The following is an 18,310-nucleotide window of genomic DNA, read 5'->3' as shown; positions in this document are numbered from 1 at the left end:
ACATGTTATCTGCTGCTTCCAGGAAGGAAGAGGAGAAGGTTCAGAACGCCCTTCTGCACCTGCTGTATTGTGTGTGGGGCGGGGGGGAGTTGTTTTTGCTTTGTTTTTTGAAGTGTCAGTAGCTCAAGACAATATTCTGGTTTCCTTTACATCTAAGTCCTTTACCTGGCGTCTGGCTTCTGACAGGAGGAGGGACACGTTTCTGACATGACGGGCTGGGCAGGCAAGGAGGGATAAGATGGGTGCGGGCCCGTGCCTGTTCTCATGTGTTGGGAAGATGATTCTGCTTTTGCCAGATGGGATCTAATTTGTCCATGAACAATCTAGCAAGATATCAGCTGAAAAGAGGAAGAGCAAAGGTCAGAAGAACGTGGAGAAGACGGATGATAGATGCTGGGGTTTCCTGAGCAGTGATTTCATCAGAGGCACATGCACATCCCTGGTCTCTGGACCACCATGTTTAAGGCCGATTTGGTGTGTAGGTCATTTTCAATGTACGGTGGTACCATCAGGCCACTTTGGGGTACTGTCTCCGGCTAACCTGAATGGTGCCGTCGTGCCCACGTAAGACGGGGCTCACCCGGGGTTGGTATGGTGCCAGAGAAAGGGAGACAGCGGTATGTCATTGAGCTTACGGTATTTCTAAGAGAGTGACTCTCTGAAGTGACTGAGGTAGGAAAGCAGATGGATATCTGTCTCCTTGTTTGTTGGGTATGGGGATGGGGAATTTGTTTATTTTCTGGATGAGGTGAAAGAACTCTTAAAGTGAAGGTGTTTCTACAAGGGGTCTGTCAGGATGAGAGGGTGCAGGTCAGTCCATATGCCAAGAAATCCAGAGAATCTATAATGGCTCAGACTCAGGTCTTTTCTCAGAAACAGGCAGAGACAGGAGTTGGCTTTGGTCACCACAAAGCTAACTGGCACCTCAGTAGTCTCGACAGAAGGTTCCCAAAATGAATTGATTTGCAGGGGCCAGCACGCCTGCAGCCATCTGCCCTCAGGTCTCAGCCCCCAGGTGGGGTACCTTTCACAGGAGAGATTTATTTCCTCCTAAAAAGAAAAAAGAGGTAAAAAGTGTCTCTCTTGCATGGCTCTTTTCTTAAGTAACATTAATTCAAAATAATCAATGTCACTAAGGCATACTTTGAGGGAAATGCCCTCAAATGCCCCCACTCCCCTGATTCCAGGGGAGACTTCAGGGTCCTCTTAGGTGGGAAGCACGAGGACCAACCATCTGCATCCAGGATCCCATCTGTAAGACCACACAGATGTGACATCAACAGAAATGTAAACAAATCTGCTTGTGTGTGAGAGACAGAGACAGACAGACCCTGCGAGAGATGCACCACACCGTTCAAGATGGCCACCTCTGGGGGCAGGGTTGGCAAACCTCTTTTCTTTAGGTCACATTTCAATTTTTTATAACATGTGTGTATTACTTTAATAATTATAAAAAGATTACAATCATATGTCAAGTGTGATCCATTCATCACTCATCTATGGAGTAATTAAAGTACAATATTTATTTTTAAAATAAAAATGATTTATTAAAAGATTTATTACAAGGACAATAAACATTTATAACAGTAAAGTAATGAATTCTAAAGGAATTAAGAATCAAGTAAAGAACAAAAGTTTTTGGTGACTCAGTACCAGGCCAGCTAGGTGGCAGTACATAGCAGGGTTGGGGCAAGTTTCTCCAGGAGGTTGTATGTGTTCTGAATCAGCCTCCAATAGAGGTGAGGGAAAAGGTGTACAAGAATTGTACACTGAACACATGCAGATTAGAAGAGACAGTCTAGTTATTTTTTTTAATTAATTAATTTATTTATTTATGGTTGCGTTGGGTCTTCGTTGCTGCACGCAGGCTTTCTCTAGTTGCGGAAAGCGGGGGTTACTCTTCGTTGCCTACTCTTCGTTGCCGTGCGTGGGCTTCTCATTGCGGTGGCTTCTCTTGTTGAGGAGCACGGGCTCTAGGTGCACGGGCTTCAGTAGTTGCCACACGCGGGCTCAGTAGTTGTGGCTCACGGGCTTAGTTGCCCCACGGCATGTGGGATCTTCCTGGACCAGGGATCGAACCCACGTCCCGTGCATTGGCAGGTGGACTCTTAACCACTGCACCACCAGGGAAGTCCCATCTTGGGTGTTCTGGATGACCTGGATGTGGTAGAAACAGTGGGATTTCTAATTCCAGTTTTCCACATCAACCCACCAAAAATCTATTAGAGAAATTAAGAAAACAACCCCATTTACCGTAACATCAGAAGAACAAAATACCTAGGATTAAACTTACCCAAAGATGTGAAAGACCTGCACACTGAAAATGTTATGACATTGATGAAGAAATTGAAGACGTAAATAAATGGAAAGATACCCTGTGCTCGTGGATAGAAAGAATTAGTAGTGCTAAAATGTTCATTCTACCCAAATATACACATTCAATGCAATTCCTACAAAAATGCCAAAGGCATTTTTCCCAGAAACTGAACAAACAGTCCTGACATTTGTATGGAAACACAAAGGACCCCGAACAGCCAAGGGGATCCTGAGAAAGGAGAACAGCAGCTGGAGGAAACTCACTCCCTGACTTCAAACCATATTACGAAGCTACAGTAACCAAACAGTGTAGAAATGACACAGAAAGAGACAAAGGGGCCGTAAGAATAGAATAGAGAGCCCAAGAATAAGCCCACACACATGTGTTCAGTTAATTTATGCCAAAGCTGCCAAGGACATGCCCCAGGGAAAGGACAGTCCCCTCAATAAACTGCCTGGAAAATGGAACATCACAAGCCAGAGGAGGACACGGGACACTGCACCACACACAAAACTCACTAAAACCCACAGTTTTCCACATCAAGCCCCTCCTCTGCTGGGTCCTCTGGAAACAGATACCCACCCCAGGCAGTCAGCCAGGCAGTCAGCACAGCAAGCTTCTCCCCACTTTTTCCTCACCTTTTTCTCCCAGGGAGGCACCTCCCAGCCAGTCCTGAGGAAACCGAGCTCGTCTCAACGTGGATACAGCCCTGCACTGTCCCGAAGCCAAATCCTTGGAGGTTCCTGAGGAGGCCAGGCTCCTGTCAGCTGTGCACAGGGCCAGCCCTGTGTGCAGAAAAGGCAGGTGCGCACTGGTAAGAGGAGTGGGCTTGTCACCCTGTGCTGGCAAAGTGGGAAATGCAGGCTGCACCCACTCCCAGTTCAGAGGAGATCGAGTTCCCTGCTGGCCGTCCTGCTGAATCCACTAATGTTTGGAAATTCAAACATGGCAGCAAATATGCCATGACTTCTTGAAAAATAGGTATAGAACAATCAGAAACCATATGCAATGAAATGAATGTAGACACAGACTTTGCAACTTACACCAAAAGTCATTCCAAAGTGTCCACAGACAAATTTAAAATATAAAACTATAAAAACTATAAAAGAAAACATAGAAGAAAATCTACATGACCATGGGTTTGGGCACATAGATCATGAGGTTTGACTTTTAACACACAACACAAAAAGCCAATGCACAAAAGGAAAAAAGTTAGTAACATGTTCTTTGTAAACTAATTTTTTTTATTGAAGTATAGTTGATTTACAATGTTGTGTTAGGGCTTCCCTGGTGGCAGTGGTTGAGAGTCCGCCTGCCGATGCAGGGGACGCGGGTTTGTGCTCCGGTCTGGGAAGATCCCACATGCCGCGGAGCGGCTGTGCCCGTGAGCCATGGCCGCTGAGCCTGCGCGTCCGAAGCCTGTTGCTCCGCAACGGGAGAGGCCATAACAGTGAGGGGCCCGCGCACCGCAAAAAAAAAAAAAAAAAAAAAAAACACCATACAATGTTGTGTTAATTTCTGCTGTACAGCAAAGTGACTCAGTTATTATACACATATATACATTCTTTTCCATTATGGTTTATCCCAGTAACGTGTTCTTTATAAAATTAAGAATTTCTACTCGGTGAAATGCCTTTTCCAGAAAACTGAAAAACAAGCAATAAACTGTGAGAAAAATATTTGCAAAACACATATCTGATAAAGAATTTGTACTCAAATTATACAAAGAACTGTAAAACAAACAACTGCATTAAAAATGGGTGAAGATCTGAATAGATGTCTGGCCAAAGAAGATAAACAGATAATAAGTGGCCAAAAACATGATCAACATCATATACCATTAGGGAATCACAAAGTAAAGCAAGACAGCGATACGGACCTATGAGAACTACTAACCTCCTCCCACAAGGACGACCCTGATCACTGGAGGGTGGGGAACAACAGCTCTCCTTCATCGCCGATGGAACGCGTAGACGGCCTTGAGATACAGTTTGGCAGGATTTTCCAAAGCCAAACAAGTCTCACACCTTGAGATAATTACACAACTTCTCACACCTTCAATAATTACACAACTGCTTTGTAAAACTCTATCCAAACAAAAGCAAGGATGCTATTGTGCACAGAAACTCTACTCATAATGTCTAAACCTAAATGGAATCAGGATGTCTTCAGTAGATGGATGCATAAGCAAACTGGGGTACATCCATGTGAAGGGGAGCAAAATGTGAAACGCCAAAATACGGAATTTCTAGAGACCCCAAAGAGCTAAAACAATTTTTCAAAAGAAATTCAAAGTTGGAGGGTCACACTGCCCAATTTCAAATGTTAGTACACAGCAGCGGTAAATAAAATACTCCCCTCTCCTGAAGTGTGGGTGCCACACAGTGGCTTCATCCTAAAGAAGACACACAGTACAGACTTAGGGAAAAAGTAACTTCACAGTGGGGAAAATCTGACAAACACTACCTGAGCCAGAAGGGCAAAGCTAACATGAACAGTGATAAGTTGCCCTGATGTATGTTCCCACGATATAAAGTCACAAGAAAGCACTTTACCCCTGTGATCTGCTTCCTCAAAACCCGTGACCCCATTTTAATCACAAGAAAAACACCAAGTAAATCCCAATGCGGGACAATCTACGAAATACCTGACTAGGCCACCTCAACACTGCTGAGGTCATAGAGTGAAGGACAGTGTGAGAAAATGTCAAAGCCGAAAACATACTAAAGTGACATTATGACTCAATGCCACGGGATACCCTGGATGGGATCCTAGGACACAAAATGGAAGAACGAAGGGAACCCAAATAAAATATGGATTTTAGTTAACAATAAGGTACCCATATTTGTTCGTAATTGTGACAATTCTGTTGAAAACTAGAGAAAGAGGAAAAATTAAAACTCAAATAAGAGAAACCTATTGCATCAAACTGGAAATCCACAGGAAATTGGTGATTTCCTAGCAAAAGCACACAATAACAAAATGCATGTTAAAATAAGGAAAATACAAACAGACCAACTCGCCTCCCAGGGACTTCCTTCCCCTGCTGGCTGTCCTCTCATTATTCTGGATTCTCACTCCTGGACCGGAAAGGAAAAGGAACAGAGATGTTCAGCAGCCCCTGTAAGGTCTGACCCCCACCCAGTGTCTGCATCTCCCCCAGCCATGCCCAGCTGAATAACGACACACTGCCAGAGGGATTCCCAGGGATCACTGATTCTGTGTCACCTAGGAGTTTTGTTTGTTTGTTTGTTTCTGGAGTATAGTTGCTTTACAACGTTGTGTTAGTTTCTGCTGTACAGAAAAGTGAATCAGCCTTACGTACACATACATCCCCTCCCTCCTGGACGTCCTTCCCATCCAGGTCACCACAGAACACCAAGTAGAGTTCTCTGTGCTATACAGTCGGTTCTCACTAGTTATCTATTTTATACATAAACCTAGAACATCATAGTTTTAATTCACAGAAACGTCAAAGGCTATTTAGGGAGGCCTATGTGTCTAGGAGTCAAGGGTGGCCTCTGGCTAGCGGCTAGCAGGAAGCCAGGGCCTCAGTCCTACTGCTGCAAGGAAATGAATTCTGTCAACAACCTGAGTGAGAGTGGAACTGGATCCTTCCCCAGTCGAGACTCCAGATGCAAACACAGCCCTAGCCAATACCTCGAATGCAACCTTGCAGAGGACCCACCAAGCTATGCCCAGGCTCCTCACCCACAGACACTGAGATCATAAATCATAAAACTTAGTTTTAAGTTACTAAGTTTGTGGTATTTGTTATGAAAAGATATAAATCTAATACAGACTGTATTATTTGCTAGGGCTGCCATAATAAAGTACCACAGATTGGGTGGTTTAAGCAACAGAAATTTACTTTCTGACAGTTCCAAAGGCCAGAAGTCCAAGATCAAGGTGTTGGCAGTGTTTTGTTTCTCCTCAGGCCTTTCTCCTTGGCTCCTAGATGGCCACCTTCTCACCATGTGTGCACATGGTCTTCCCTCCGTGCCTGTGTGTCCCAATCTCTTTTCTAAGGACACCAGTCACATCGGATTACAGCCCACCCAAATGACCTCATTTTGACTTAATTATATCTTTAAAAGCACAGTCTCCAAATAAAATCACGTTATGACCTACTGAGGGTTAGGCCTTCAATATATGTATTTTGGGGAGCACCCCATTGAGCCCATAACAAGAACCACTGGAAGGGAGAAGATGTTTTTTGTTTTTCTGAGATGTTAGCAAAGTGTGGAGATTCAAAGCTCAGGCTCAGAGTCAGACTGATAGCTCTGAATCTTGGCTCTGTGGCTGTTTAGCTGCGTTACTTTGGATATGCTACTTTACATTCTGACATCATTTCTTTGTCTGCAGTAAAAAATAATAAAACTACCTACTTCAAAGTGCTGTTGTGTTAACCAAATAAAATAATCCGTTTAAAGGGCTTGATCTAGTGCCCGGCAGGTGATAAACTAGATACACCTCAGCTGTCCTTAAATGGTTATCATCAACACGCATGGTTACTGTGTACTGGTGAGAAGGTGGTAGAAGCTTAGATGTCATCGTCAGAGCTTGGGAAAACTGACTCGTTATAGACTCATCACATTTAGGGCTCGGAGACACACCTTGGAGTCTGCCTTGCGCCTAGTCTCCTTAAAGGAGAGCCTTAGAAGGGAGGTCGGGTGCATAAGCCTTAACAAGGGAAGGCTCTGGGGAGGAGGATGTGAAGAAAACAGGAGAAAGCAGCAGGGATGTGGTCTTAGCTTAAGACTACCTTCAACTTCATTCCAGAGGAGCTCGGAGCACGAATAGCACGAGTCAACTCTCTTGGAGGCAAAGGAGCTGGGCCTTTATACTGCAACCCCAGTCGGCCATGAGCTCCAGGCGTTTGGGGAGTGGTAACTTCCCGGGCGCAGCAGTTCCCCAAGGACAATTAACTATTCAGAGAAGGGGGCGGCTGTGAGCTGTTGGCCCCCAGCACACTCAGAAGCCGGAGATGGAGGCACCAGGCAGTAAAGGGGTCTGGATGCGGCCCCAAGAAAGTCCCGAGGTCCAATCCCGCACAGGGACACCCAGACCCAGGAAGTCTGCTTGCCTTCTGGAGGTCACTTAGCGAGGTAACGGCAGCCCAACTCGAAGCCGTGGTCGGAGACGGCGTCCTCTGCACAGACCTGCCCAAGACACACGAGGGCTCTCAGAGCGACGGCACCTGACTCAGCAGGCTGCCGAAGAGCAAACGCGGCAAAATGCGTGACAGCTCCTGGCAGGAGGCACGGCACACAGCATAGACTCCATAAACCCGAGACAGCCGGAGGGGCTCAGACCGTAACACGGGGCTGGCGGTGCCTTGCCGGCTGACGCCCCAGAAGTACACGAGACGCCCGTGAGCTCAGGGCCGCCCCGCCCCGGAAGCGCCCGGACCCTGGCGCGTATTTCCGGCGCGACGGCAGACGCGGGGACGCCGGGCACCTGTCCTGACCTCCCGTTCGCGCTTGCTCGGAGGCGGCTCCCTGGAGGCGGAAGCCGGTGCTTTTGGGCGAGACGTGACTTGGAGTCCGGGAACCCGGATCCCGGCCGGGCGGGTGGGCACGATGCGGCTGGGCTCCGGGACCTTCGCCGCCTGCTGCGTAGTGATCGAGGTGCTCGGGGTCGCGCTCTTCCTCCGAGGATTCTTCCCGGCTCCCGTTTGTTCCTTTTCCGGGACGGAGCACCAAACAGAGTCCCCAGCGCCCGAACCCTCGGCTGGTATGGACCGCTCCCCGGGCGTCTCTGCTCCCCGGGCCCCACTCTTCCCGGAGGACCCTCCTTATGAGCCTCGCCTCTTGGACTTCTTCCCGCGGCTCCCGGGTGGTCTCTTCCATTCTGGTCCCCACCCCCTAGGGTCCCCTTCTTACCGTTCCAGCCTCCTTTTATGTATCCTACAAGTTTGTGGCAAGCACCACTACCAGCCCTACTAAGATCCTCCTCCCTGGTCACCGCAAAGTAAGATCTCCATACCCGTAAAGAGTAAGCGTCTCCCCAGCTCTACTCATCCAGTGACACCCCAACCCCCTTCTCTGAGCAGATGTTTGGGTCACTGCCTGTTCCAGGCACCCTTTTTGCTCAGGAAGACACAACAGATAAGATTGCTGCCGACCTCTCGTTTTTTCTTCTATGGCATTCCTCTAAGACCCCGTTTTTTCCAGTAGTTAAGACCTCCCTGCCTAGGCCCCTCCCTGGCCCTCACCTACCCAACAGTATATCTTAGGTAAAGGAACTCACGTTTTGGATCAAATCCACACAATACCAGCTACTAACCATGGAAAGACAGTTTGTAAATGCTCGCCCATCCCCTACCTGCAACACTGTGTTTTAGGGCAATCTCCCTAATGTCCCATTCCAGGATACTCACGAAGGGACTCCTCTGTGCCAGTACTCCCCATCATGCTAAGGGGAATTCACTACATAATATTAGGGCTCCCTGAGCTTACTTGTTGCCCACCCCCTGATCCCAGCGTTGTTTCCCAAGAACAGGCCTTTTTCTTTGGCTCAGGATATGTAGGTGTGACAGAGTATGTGCTGGAGAAGTAAGCAGAAACTAGATTATAAGGTGCTTGAATGCTAAATAAAGGTTAAATTCAATTTTCTTTTTCTTTTTCAAACACTCTTAGGAGCCATTTCCAACTGGACCAAGCTCCCACCACCTCTCTTCAGTAAAGTTGTTATTATGCTGATAGACGCCTTGAGAGATGACTTTGTGTTTGGGTCAAAGGGTGTGAAATTTATGCCCTACACAACTTATCTTGTGGAAAAAGGATCATCTCACAGTTTTGTGGCTGAAGCAAAGCCACCTACAGTTACTATGCCTCGAATCAAGGTAAAGAGTTTGACTGAACGTATTATACATCATGGTTTGGCTCTTTCAGAGGGTTAGAGGGGCTCTCTGTAGTCTGTTACTTGGAGTCCCAGTTTTAACTAAGTGGAAATTAGTTTGGTGCTGTCAACCTGGCTGGGGCAATAGAATGCTGAAAAAGCCTCCCAGATAGGATGGAACTAAGACCCATGATTTATGCCCTCTATAAAGGTAGCCAACAGCTCATGCTTCATGGGAAGCGTAACATTTAGAGCCAGATCATCTAGGCCAATCTAATCCAAGAGATACCATGCTCCTTGCTAACCTGCTATCTTCTTTAATCATCAGGGGGTCAGTTAGAATTCTGGGAGGAGCCTCTAGGGTTATCTAGTTCAGTCACTTGACTTTATGGATGAGGAAGAAATTCAGATAAGTTAAATAACTTGTACAAAATTTTAGTATACACAGTGACCAAACCAACATGATCTGGCCTCACAGATACCTGTTTTTACTCTATAAACCGCCTTCAGGTGTTCAGCCTAGTGGGAGTGCCTTTAAAGTACATATGCTTTACTGCTTTACTTAAGAACTGTGGGGAAAGAGAAGAGTAAAGCTTTATTGATTTGCTCAGAAACAAGTTTTTTTTTTTAAAATAACATCTCTGCCTTCATGGAACTTTCAGTCTCTAATGAGAGACGTAGCCATTAAACAAATGAACGTACAAGTAAACGTGCAGTTACAAAGTGTGATTAATGCATAATGAAAAAGAACAGAGCGTGATGTTCAGTGCTGGTTGGGGGCTCAATTTAGATTGGGGTGGTTCAGAAAAGCCTGTCTGAGGAAATTGCATTCACACTTAGACCCGAAGGTTGAGTAAAGAAGTGGGATCAGAAAAGGACAGAGGACCTTAAAAGTTTGTGAATATACTGCAGACCGGTATGGTGTAGAACTCTCTGGCTGAACCTTACATCTGTGGATGATCGTGTGACACCTTATTAGTTGGTGAGAAGGTGTCACTTCTTGATTTAAAGCTTGGGGGCAGCATTAGTAGTTACTCAGCAAATGTTTACTGGGTGAGTAAAGCAGTCTGGGATTGAAGGGGTTCATGCCGCATCTTTTACTGACTTTTTTTTCTTGAGTTTCCCATTCTCTCTGCCTCTTTTGGATGTGGTTTGGCCTTCATTCAATATTTATTGAGGATCTATATGTACTGTGTGCTGTTCTAGATAAGAGGGATTCAGTGAAAAAACAAGACAGCAACTGTCCTGTCCTCATGAAGCTTACTTTCTAATTGAGGGGACAGAAAATATGTAAGTATACAAATAAATAATCAAAATTGTTTCAGGAGGTGATAAATGCTACGGAAGAAATTGAGGAGGAGAATGTGATGGAGAGTGATGGGGAGTCGGGGAGGCCACCTGTAGTCAGGATGCTTGGGAACAGCCTTTAGGGGTGCAGTCGTTCTGCTGAAACAAGTCCTGTGGAAGCTGGAAGCAAGGCATCCAGGCTCCTGACCACCAGGATCACTGCTTTCTTTACCTGTCCTGTCAGAAGTGTGGGAGGAACCCATTCCTCCTTTGTTCTGATAAGAAAAGAGTTGTTAGGAATCTGGGCAGATTTGTAAGAAAAATGTAAGTGAGCGTGGTGGCTCCAGGTTCTGTTCAGTCTTGCACATTGGCCGGTGTGGCCCTCCCTTTGGTTTCATTTTACCAAACCAGTGTTTTGTTTTGGGTCCTTTGCAGGTTCTTGCTCCTCATTCTCTATCAGGGAGGAGCTAGTATACAGGAAGTCCATCCTGGAGTTAGGGTTACCTTGCTCTGGAATTTGATAGGATCAGGTAGTGTTGGCTAAGGAGTGTGTCCCCTGCCCTGCCTCCACCTAGGAAGGGACTTAGTTCATCTGGAGGTGCTGATACAATTGCCACGAGACACCAGTTTTAAAATTTCAAGACTAATGTCTCTAGTAGCATGTTCACATGTTAAGATGCTGCAGTAGCTTCCTTCTAAAACGTTGTAACTGATTTTTGAATGCCTTTCCTTTTCCTGGGAATTTATAGTTGTAACAGCGGCAGTTACCACTGGCTGTGGTGCACCCGTGGTGCAGGCACTGTCTTGTACACTCTTACCACAGCCCCATGGAAGCTCCATGATGTTGGTGCCACTCTCTTCTCCATTTCCCAGATGAGGAAACAGGCTTGAAGTGTGAAATCTCACAGCTGGCATCAGAAACCGAGCATAACCTTATGTTTGCCTAGTTCCAGAGCGTTGCTTGGTCACACTGTGTTATACAGCAACACTGTGTTACACAGAATAAGGTGACCAGATCAAATTCTCTTTTAATAGTCTCTGCAGAGCCCTCCTTAATTCTCAGAAGTCAGGAAACTGCTGTTCCCAAGACCACAGCAACCCCAGGGAAACCTCCAAGGAGATGACAGATAAGCGCTCAAAATTCCTGGGCTCTCAGCTGCAACTTTTTTGCTGCCTACATGTTTCCTGGGGTGAAGGGGATACCAGGTAGTCCCTGCCCTTCTTAAAAATGTCCGTGTGAACCCAAACTAGTGTGAAGAGGAGGGAAGTACCTTATAAAAGCCCAGAGGAAAGGGTGGGTAGACTCAACCCCAAGTGGTGGGAGACATTATAAACAAAGTCAACTGACAGACAATAAATGGAAAAATTATTTACAGTTAACAAGATGTGAACCCCATGATATGTAAAGAGGGTCCAATCAAGGGCAACAATCCAGGAGCAACTGGACAAAGGATAGAAAGAAATCCACATAGAAAGAAACTGAAATATGCCAGTAAGCATAGGAAAAGATTCTTAACTGCACTAGTAATCAGATTAAAGGCAACTAAAGAGTCTTATCACATTGTAAAAATTGAAAGGTTGATGATAACACTCCTCACAAGAAATGAGGTGAACAGATCTCTGTATACTGTTTATGTGACTAACCGGACTCAGCCAGCACCTCCACTACCCCCACTGTAGGCCAGTCTGCTATGGTGTGAGCCTGGACTGTAAAACTATCCCAGCACTTCTCACCCAGAACCTGTCCAAACAGATCACGTTGCTCTGCTCTAGTCCCAACAGTCCTCCAGTGGCTTACACTCTGCCTCCTAACCCAGGCCTCAGGGTGCGTGGTCTTCCCCCGTTTGCCTCTTCACCCTCATCTGAGCCGATTTCCCTCTTCCTGTGAGTTTATCCACGCAGATCACACCTAGCTCCGTTCCCCATGTGTGCTGCCCCCTTTCACCTTGGGGTTTTTGCAGTTTGCTGTGTTTTGCCCTGGAAAGCCTCACCTCACCTCACCTAGACAAAACTCCACCTTCATGCCTCAGCTCAAATGGCACTTCCACTGGAGGCTTTTTAAAAGCAATTGCCGTTACATTTTTCACAGAACTAGAACAAAAATTGCACAGTTTGTATGGAATCACAAAAGACTCCGAATAGACACAGCAATCTTGAGAAACAAAAACAGAGCTGGAGGAATCAGGCTCCCAGACTACTATACTACAAAGCTACAGTAATCAAGACAGTATGGTACTGGCACAAAAACAGAAATGTAGATTAATGGAACAGGATAGAAAGTCCAGAGGTAAACCCACGCACATGAGGTCACCTTATCTTTGATAAAGGAGGCAAGAGTATACAAAGGAGAAAAGAAAGCCTCTTCAATAAGTGGTGCTGGGAAAAATGGACAGCTACATGTGAAAGAATAAAGTTAGAACATTTTCTAACACCATACACAAAAATAAACTCAAAATGGATTAAAGACCTAAATGTAAGGCCAGACACTATAAAACTCGTAGAGGAAAACGTAGGCAGAACACTCAATGACATAAATCACAGCAAGATCCTTTTTGACCTACCTCCTAGAGAAATGGAAATAAAAACAAAAATAAACAAATGAGACCTAATGAAACTTAAAAGCTTTTGCACTGCAAAGGAAACCATAAACAAGACCAAAAGACAACCCTCAGAATGGGAGAAAATATTTACAAACAAAGCAACTGACAAAGGATTAATCTCCAAATTTTACAAGCAGCTCATGCAGCTCAATATCAAAAAAACAAACAACCCGATCCAAAAAATGGGCAGAAGACCTAAAGAGACATTTCTCCAAAGAAGACACACAGATTGCCAAAAAACACATGAAAAGATGCCCAACATCACTAATCATTAGAGAAATGCAAGTCAAAACTACAATGAGGTATCATCTCACACTGGTCAGAATTGCCATCATCAAAAAATCTACAAACAGTAAATGCTGGAGAGGGTGTGGAGAAAAGGGAACCCTCCTGCACTGTTGGTGGGAATGTACATTGGTACAGCCACTATGGAGAACAGTATGGAGGTTCCTTAAAAAACTAAAAGTGGAACTACCATGTGACCCAGCAATCCCACTACTGGGCATATACCCTGAGAAAACCATAATTCAAAAAGAGTCATGTACCACAATGTTCATTGCAGCACTATTTACAATAGCCAGGACATGGAAGCAGCTAAGTGTCCATCGACAGAGGAATGGATAAAGAAGATGTGGCACAGATATACAATGGAATATTACTCAGCCATAAAAAGAAACGAAATTGAGCTATTTGTAATGAGGTGGATGGATCTAGAGTCTGTCATACAGAGTGAAGTAAGTCAGAAAGAGAAAAACAAATACCATATGGTAGCACGTCTAAAAAATCTAAAAAAAAAAAAAAAATGGTTCTGATGAACCTAGGGGTAGGACAGGAATAAAGACACAAACATAGAGAATGGACTTGAGGACATGGGGAGGGGGAAGGGTAAGCTGGGATGAAGTGGACAGTAGCATTGACATATGTACACTACGAAATGTAAAACAGATGGCTAGTGGGAAGCAGCTGCATAGCACAGGGAGATCAGCTCGGTGCTTTGCAACCATCTACATGGGTGGGATTAAAGAGGGTGGGAGGGAGACGCAAGAGGGAGGGGATATGGGGATACACGTATGCATAGAGCTGATTCACTTTGTTATACATCAGAAACTAACACAACATTGTAAAGCAATTATACTCCAATAAAGATGTAAAAAAAAAAAAGAGGAAGAGTGACAAAAAGAAAACAGACATACAGAGAAATAAAAGGGACACATGCGAGACTGTGTCCTTTGAGTGACTGAGAGAGCGGCTAGCCTTAGTTCCTGTTAGCTTTCCAAAAGTTAAATCTCTCCTCTCTGCTCGTGGGTACTCAGTATCCATAAAATAAATTCTCTTTTCTGCTTTCAAAAATAAAAATAAAACAATTGTCATTAAATTCGTCTTGGATATATACATTGTATATCCAGACACTGGAGTACTTTGTAGCTGTTTTTAAAAAAGAAGGTGAAATACCTGTATGTTTTCTGTGGAAAGGGGTTCATGATATGTTATTAAGTGAAAAAAGCAAGTTGCAGAACTATCTATATAGTTTGTTACCATTTTGGTAAAAAAAAAAAAAAAAAAAAAAAACGTACTTTATGTATTTCTGATTGTACGTATACGGATGAAAGGATACTCACCCAAAGTAACTGGTTACCTTTAGGAAGTAGAATTTTGGGGTGAAAGGCTCACATTTTAAAAAATCACTTCATTGAGGTAGAATTTTCATACAATACAGTATAGTACAGTTTGATGAGATTGACCGAGTATATACATGCATGCGACTCCCACCTCGGCTCTGGGCCCTGATCCCCACCCGGGAGTGCTGGTGGCTGTCGCTGTTTTGCTGACTTGCTGAGGCTACTTCTAGAGAGTCTGTCTCTCCTGAAGTCCTGAAATATACACTCACTGATGTCTCTGCTTGTTGTGTTTTTTTAATTCCTGGTTTTTTTTTTAAGCCACTCTTCCTGAGGGGCAGCCAGGTCGGGATGGCTGAGTGGTGAGCCAATGACTGGTCACAGGTTGTGCTTAAACACATTGTGGTGTGGCCTCCACTCTCTACAGGGGGTCTTTGTGTGTGGCTCCAGCCGTCAGCCACTCTTCAGGCAGTTTATGAGTCTTCCCTGACTCTCACTTTGTTTGAGCAGGGCCTGTGTTCAGCTGGAAGGACCAGGCAACTAGGCCCTCTCTGTTCTCCCCTGAGTGTACACTCACCCTGTGTGTGCACATAGCCTTCCAGATTCCAGGACCATGTGGGAGCTCACAGAAGCCTACCGCATCTGTCCCATTCCCCAGACCCCCTTTGCAGACTTTTTGCTGTGTCTTACTACAACCAGCGTTGAAGCCTCAGGTAGCTGTGACGTTGGCCTTCCCTGTTTTCGCTTTGTCCCTGGCATGGGGCTTCTCCGTGGAGTGCTGGATTGGGCAGGCCCCTCCGGGTCCTCATGGCTGCCACATCACAGAACTGGGTGTGCGGGAGGGGAGCAGCCCAGGTTAAAACACCACAGGTACTCTCAGTTCTTACCGAAATGCGGACGTGTTTTGGATAAGAACATTTCAATTTGTGTATATCTTCGTTGAGTTCAAAGTCTTGAAGGGGTTGTTTTTGACAGTTTTATCCAGTTTTATCGTTGCTCTTCAGGGAGAGGGTTTGCCAAGCTCCTCATTCTCAAAGTCCAAGATTAACTCATTTTTGCGTTACTTTGCTGTTAAAGAAGTCTTGGCAAAATTATTACACTTGTTAGCATTGTCCAGATTCCTCTATTTTCATTGCACAGGTCCCTGGATGCCAGTGTTGTAGGTTGTCAGCAAACTCCAGATCATGGAGACCCACGACCCATTTAGATTCTGCTAAAATGAGGGAGGTGGTTGACTTCGTTCTATAGCAGAAAGGTGTGAAGACATGTCGCACCCACCTGCTCCTCCAAGAAATTACGGTGCTGGGTGGGGCGGGGAGGTGGCCCCACCAGCATCCCTGGGCGAGTTTACTGTGAGGATTCCTCAGAGTTCCTGTTTAGGGACCGCTTTCCTCCCTGGGTGTGTGGGAGGCTGCTCTTTCTCTCGGGGGGCGGGGGGACAGTAGAATGAATGGGTTTCAGGATCAGTGTGCGGAGTTTGCGTGTCACATGAAGCAGATCTGAAGCTTAGATGAGGACCTGATGGTGGGTTTGGGTATACAGAGTGCATACCACCCTTTGCCATTTGTTTCATTTCTTATCATCCGTCACTGCTTTTTTGACCACAGCCCTCTAGCTACCCCACGGCCTTCTCCTTTGTCCTCTCATCGGCTGAAATATGAGCAGTTCTTCACTTACTGAGTTTGCTGGTTTTGCCAAGAATCTGTGTAGCTTTTCCCCCTTTGTCCTAATACTGGCCCAGCCTTCAGCACTGGTGTTGCTTTAGCTCTATGCTTGCCGCTTCCATTCGTTGGAATCACCTTCTGTGCCTGTTCCCACGCTGTGCTTGGATTCTGTGGTCTGAGCCCTGAATGCTTCCTTCTGCAGGCGTTGATGACGGGGAGCCTCCCCGGCTTCATCGATGTCGTCAGGAACCTCAATTCTCCCACACTGCTGGAAGACAACGTGATCACACGAGCAAAAGCAGCGGGGAAAAGAATCATCTTTTACGGAGATGAAACATGGGTGAAGTTATTCCCAAAGCATTTTGTGGAATATGACGGAACAACCTCTTTTTTTGTATCAGATTATACAGAGGTCAGTTTTTAAGAAAAATATATTCTATGAGACAGAGCCTGGTACCCTCTAACAGTGAGAGGCAACGTTGTTTTGTATGTGGCTTTTATCAATATACTGAGAATAGTATGGAGAGATTGAAAAAATTGTTCCTCCCATAATCAGCTACAAGCCAGGACCATAAACCCTAATGCAAGTGTGAGCATAGTTCTCTGAGCCCAAAGCCCAGACCGGGTGAGCACCCACTGACGGGTACCGGGGGTCGGGAAGGGCTTCCCAGGAGGAGCCGCTCAGCCGGAGTTTTGACAGGTGAGTGGGGCCTTCGCAAGTGGACAGAATGGGGTGGCAGAGTCTGCGAGTCAGAGCCTGAGGTCCCCACGGTCTGCCTGGGATCCTGCCTTGCTGCTGTTCTCCTGTGAGGGCAGCAGCATGAGGGCAGACATGAGCTGGGCGAGCCTACCTGCTGCGGAGGGCATCGGCCCTGTGCTGCGTGTGCAGCCTCCGGCAAGGAGATTAGACACCCCCCCACCCCGCTCCGTGTTGGCCCTGGGGCACAGGGAGGCCCGCAGGGCAAAGGCACCGTCTGAGCTGGAGTTGGATGGACCCGTTTGCTTGGCCCGGGGGAGCGCCTGCCGTCCTGTTACACCGACACCCTTTGCCAAAGCTGACCGTATAGACACAGCAGTCACTGCCCACCCTGTGTGTGACGGCTCAGAAGCACTTGTCTTTGTAGTAGACTCTCCAGGGGGACGGAGGGGTCAGGGCTGACCTGGCTAGTGGCTCTGTCAGGGGCTGTGTGGCTGGGAACTGCTGAGTGTGTGCCTCCTTCTTCCCCAAACAGCCTGCTCGTAGGGCACAGGCAGACGCCCCCAGCTTCACCCGCTGGTTCCTTGAACTCTGGGCACTGTCCTGTCTTAGCTAACTGCCTTAGCCCTCACTTGCCTCATAACAACCTGACACCCATTTAACTTGGTTATCTGGTCAGCTTTAGTTTCAGCCCCGGTAGTGATCCTGAAGAATTGTTTTGTGAGAACAGCCTTTGTTTGTTTAAGTTATAATATGTTCTATCCATAACTTAGAGACATAAAAACAATATTAGTGAAAGCTTAATCTAATGCAAACATTTTTTAAGACAGTTTTTATTTGGGGGGCTGCTTTGTTTGGTGTTTTGGTTTTGGTTTTGGTTTTGGTCTTTTCAAACTCCCATGAGTCCTAGTACCTAAAATAAGCCCGTAGGTGTTAAAATGACCGTATCACTTTTCCTTGAAGAGTGAACACCAGGGAAATCAGGGAGGCTATTCATATGCACTCTTTTTCCCTTTAAAGGTGGATGATAATGTTACAAGACATTTGGATAAAGTATTAAAAAGGCGGGATTGGGATGTGTTAATCCTCCACTACCTTGGGCTGGACCACATCGGCCACATTTCTGGGCCCAACAGCCCGCTGATCGGGCGCAAGCTCAGTGAGATGGACAGCGTCCTGATGAAGATCCACACCTCGCTGCTCTCAGAGGTGGGCCTAGAATGTCAAGGTGCCAGTGTTTCCTAGAAGAAATGTAGCTTCTACAGTGAACTGGGGTGACCTTGTGT

At 46.1% G+C, this 18,310-nt stretch overlaps 1 protein-coding gene and 1 long non-coding RNA gene across 7 annotated transcripts in view; one reads left to right on the top strand and one right to left on the bottom strand.

Moving 5' to 3' along the window:
• Positions 1–2,040: 2,040 nt before the first annotated feature.
• LOC113619214 (uncharacterized) lies at positions 2,041–7,397 on the bottom strand. The gene is made up of 4 exons (XR_003432331.1): positions 7,083–7,397; positions 4,214–5,397; positions 2,956–3,102; positions 2,041–2,157 (listed from the first exon to the last, which is right to left on the bottom strand). It is a non-coding gene; the product is annotated as an uncharacterized LOC113619214 (long non-coding RNA).
• Positions 7,398–7,759: 362 nt separating this feature from the next.
• PIGG (phosphatidylinositol glycan anchor biosynthesis class G (EMM blood group)) overlaps positions 7,760–18,310 on the top strand; it is a 40,714-nt gene continuing 30,163 nt past the window's right edge. For 2 of the 6 annotated variants that reach the window (XR_003432329.1, XM_027104021.1), the window contains exons 1-4: positions 7,763–8,053; positions 8,959–9,164; positions 16,530–16,739; positions 18,045–18,233. Coding sequence is in view for 4 of the 6 variants with exons in the window: in XM_027104021.1 (XP_026959822.1) it covers positions 7,900–8,053; positions 8,959–9,164; positions 16,530–16,739; positions 18,045–18,233 (759 nt within the window). In the remaining 2 variants the exon portion in view is untranslated. Of the gene's footprint in view, positions 8,054–8,958; positions 9,165–16,529; positions 16,740–18,044; positions 18,234–18,310 lie in introns of all 6 variants that reach the window. The other 4 variants (XM_027104026.1, XM_027104025.1, XM_027104022.1 and 1 more) reach the window with 3 other exon arrangements.

This window comes from Aethalodelphis obliquidens, unplaced genomic scaffold, assembly GCF_003676395.1.
Source record: "Aethalodelphis obliquidens isolate GAN/ISIS:26980383/991018 unplaced genomic scaffold, ASM367639v1 scaffold6, whole genome shotgun sequence".
In the NCBI taxonomy this organism is placed as follows: Eukaryota; Metazoa; Chordata; class Mammalia; order Artiodactyla; family Delphinidae; genus Aethalodelphis; species Aethalodelphis obliquidens.
The sequence above is the reverse complement of the archived record's forward strand: the minus strand, read 5'-3'. Positions and strand labels throughout refer to the sequence as shown.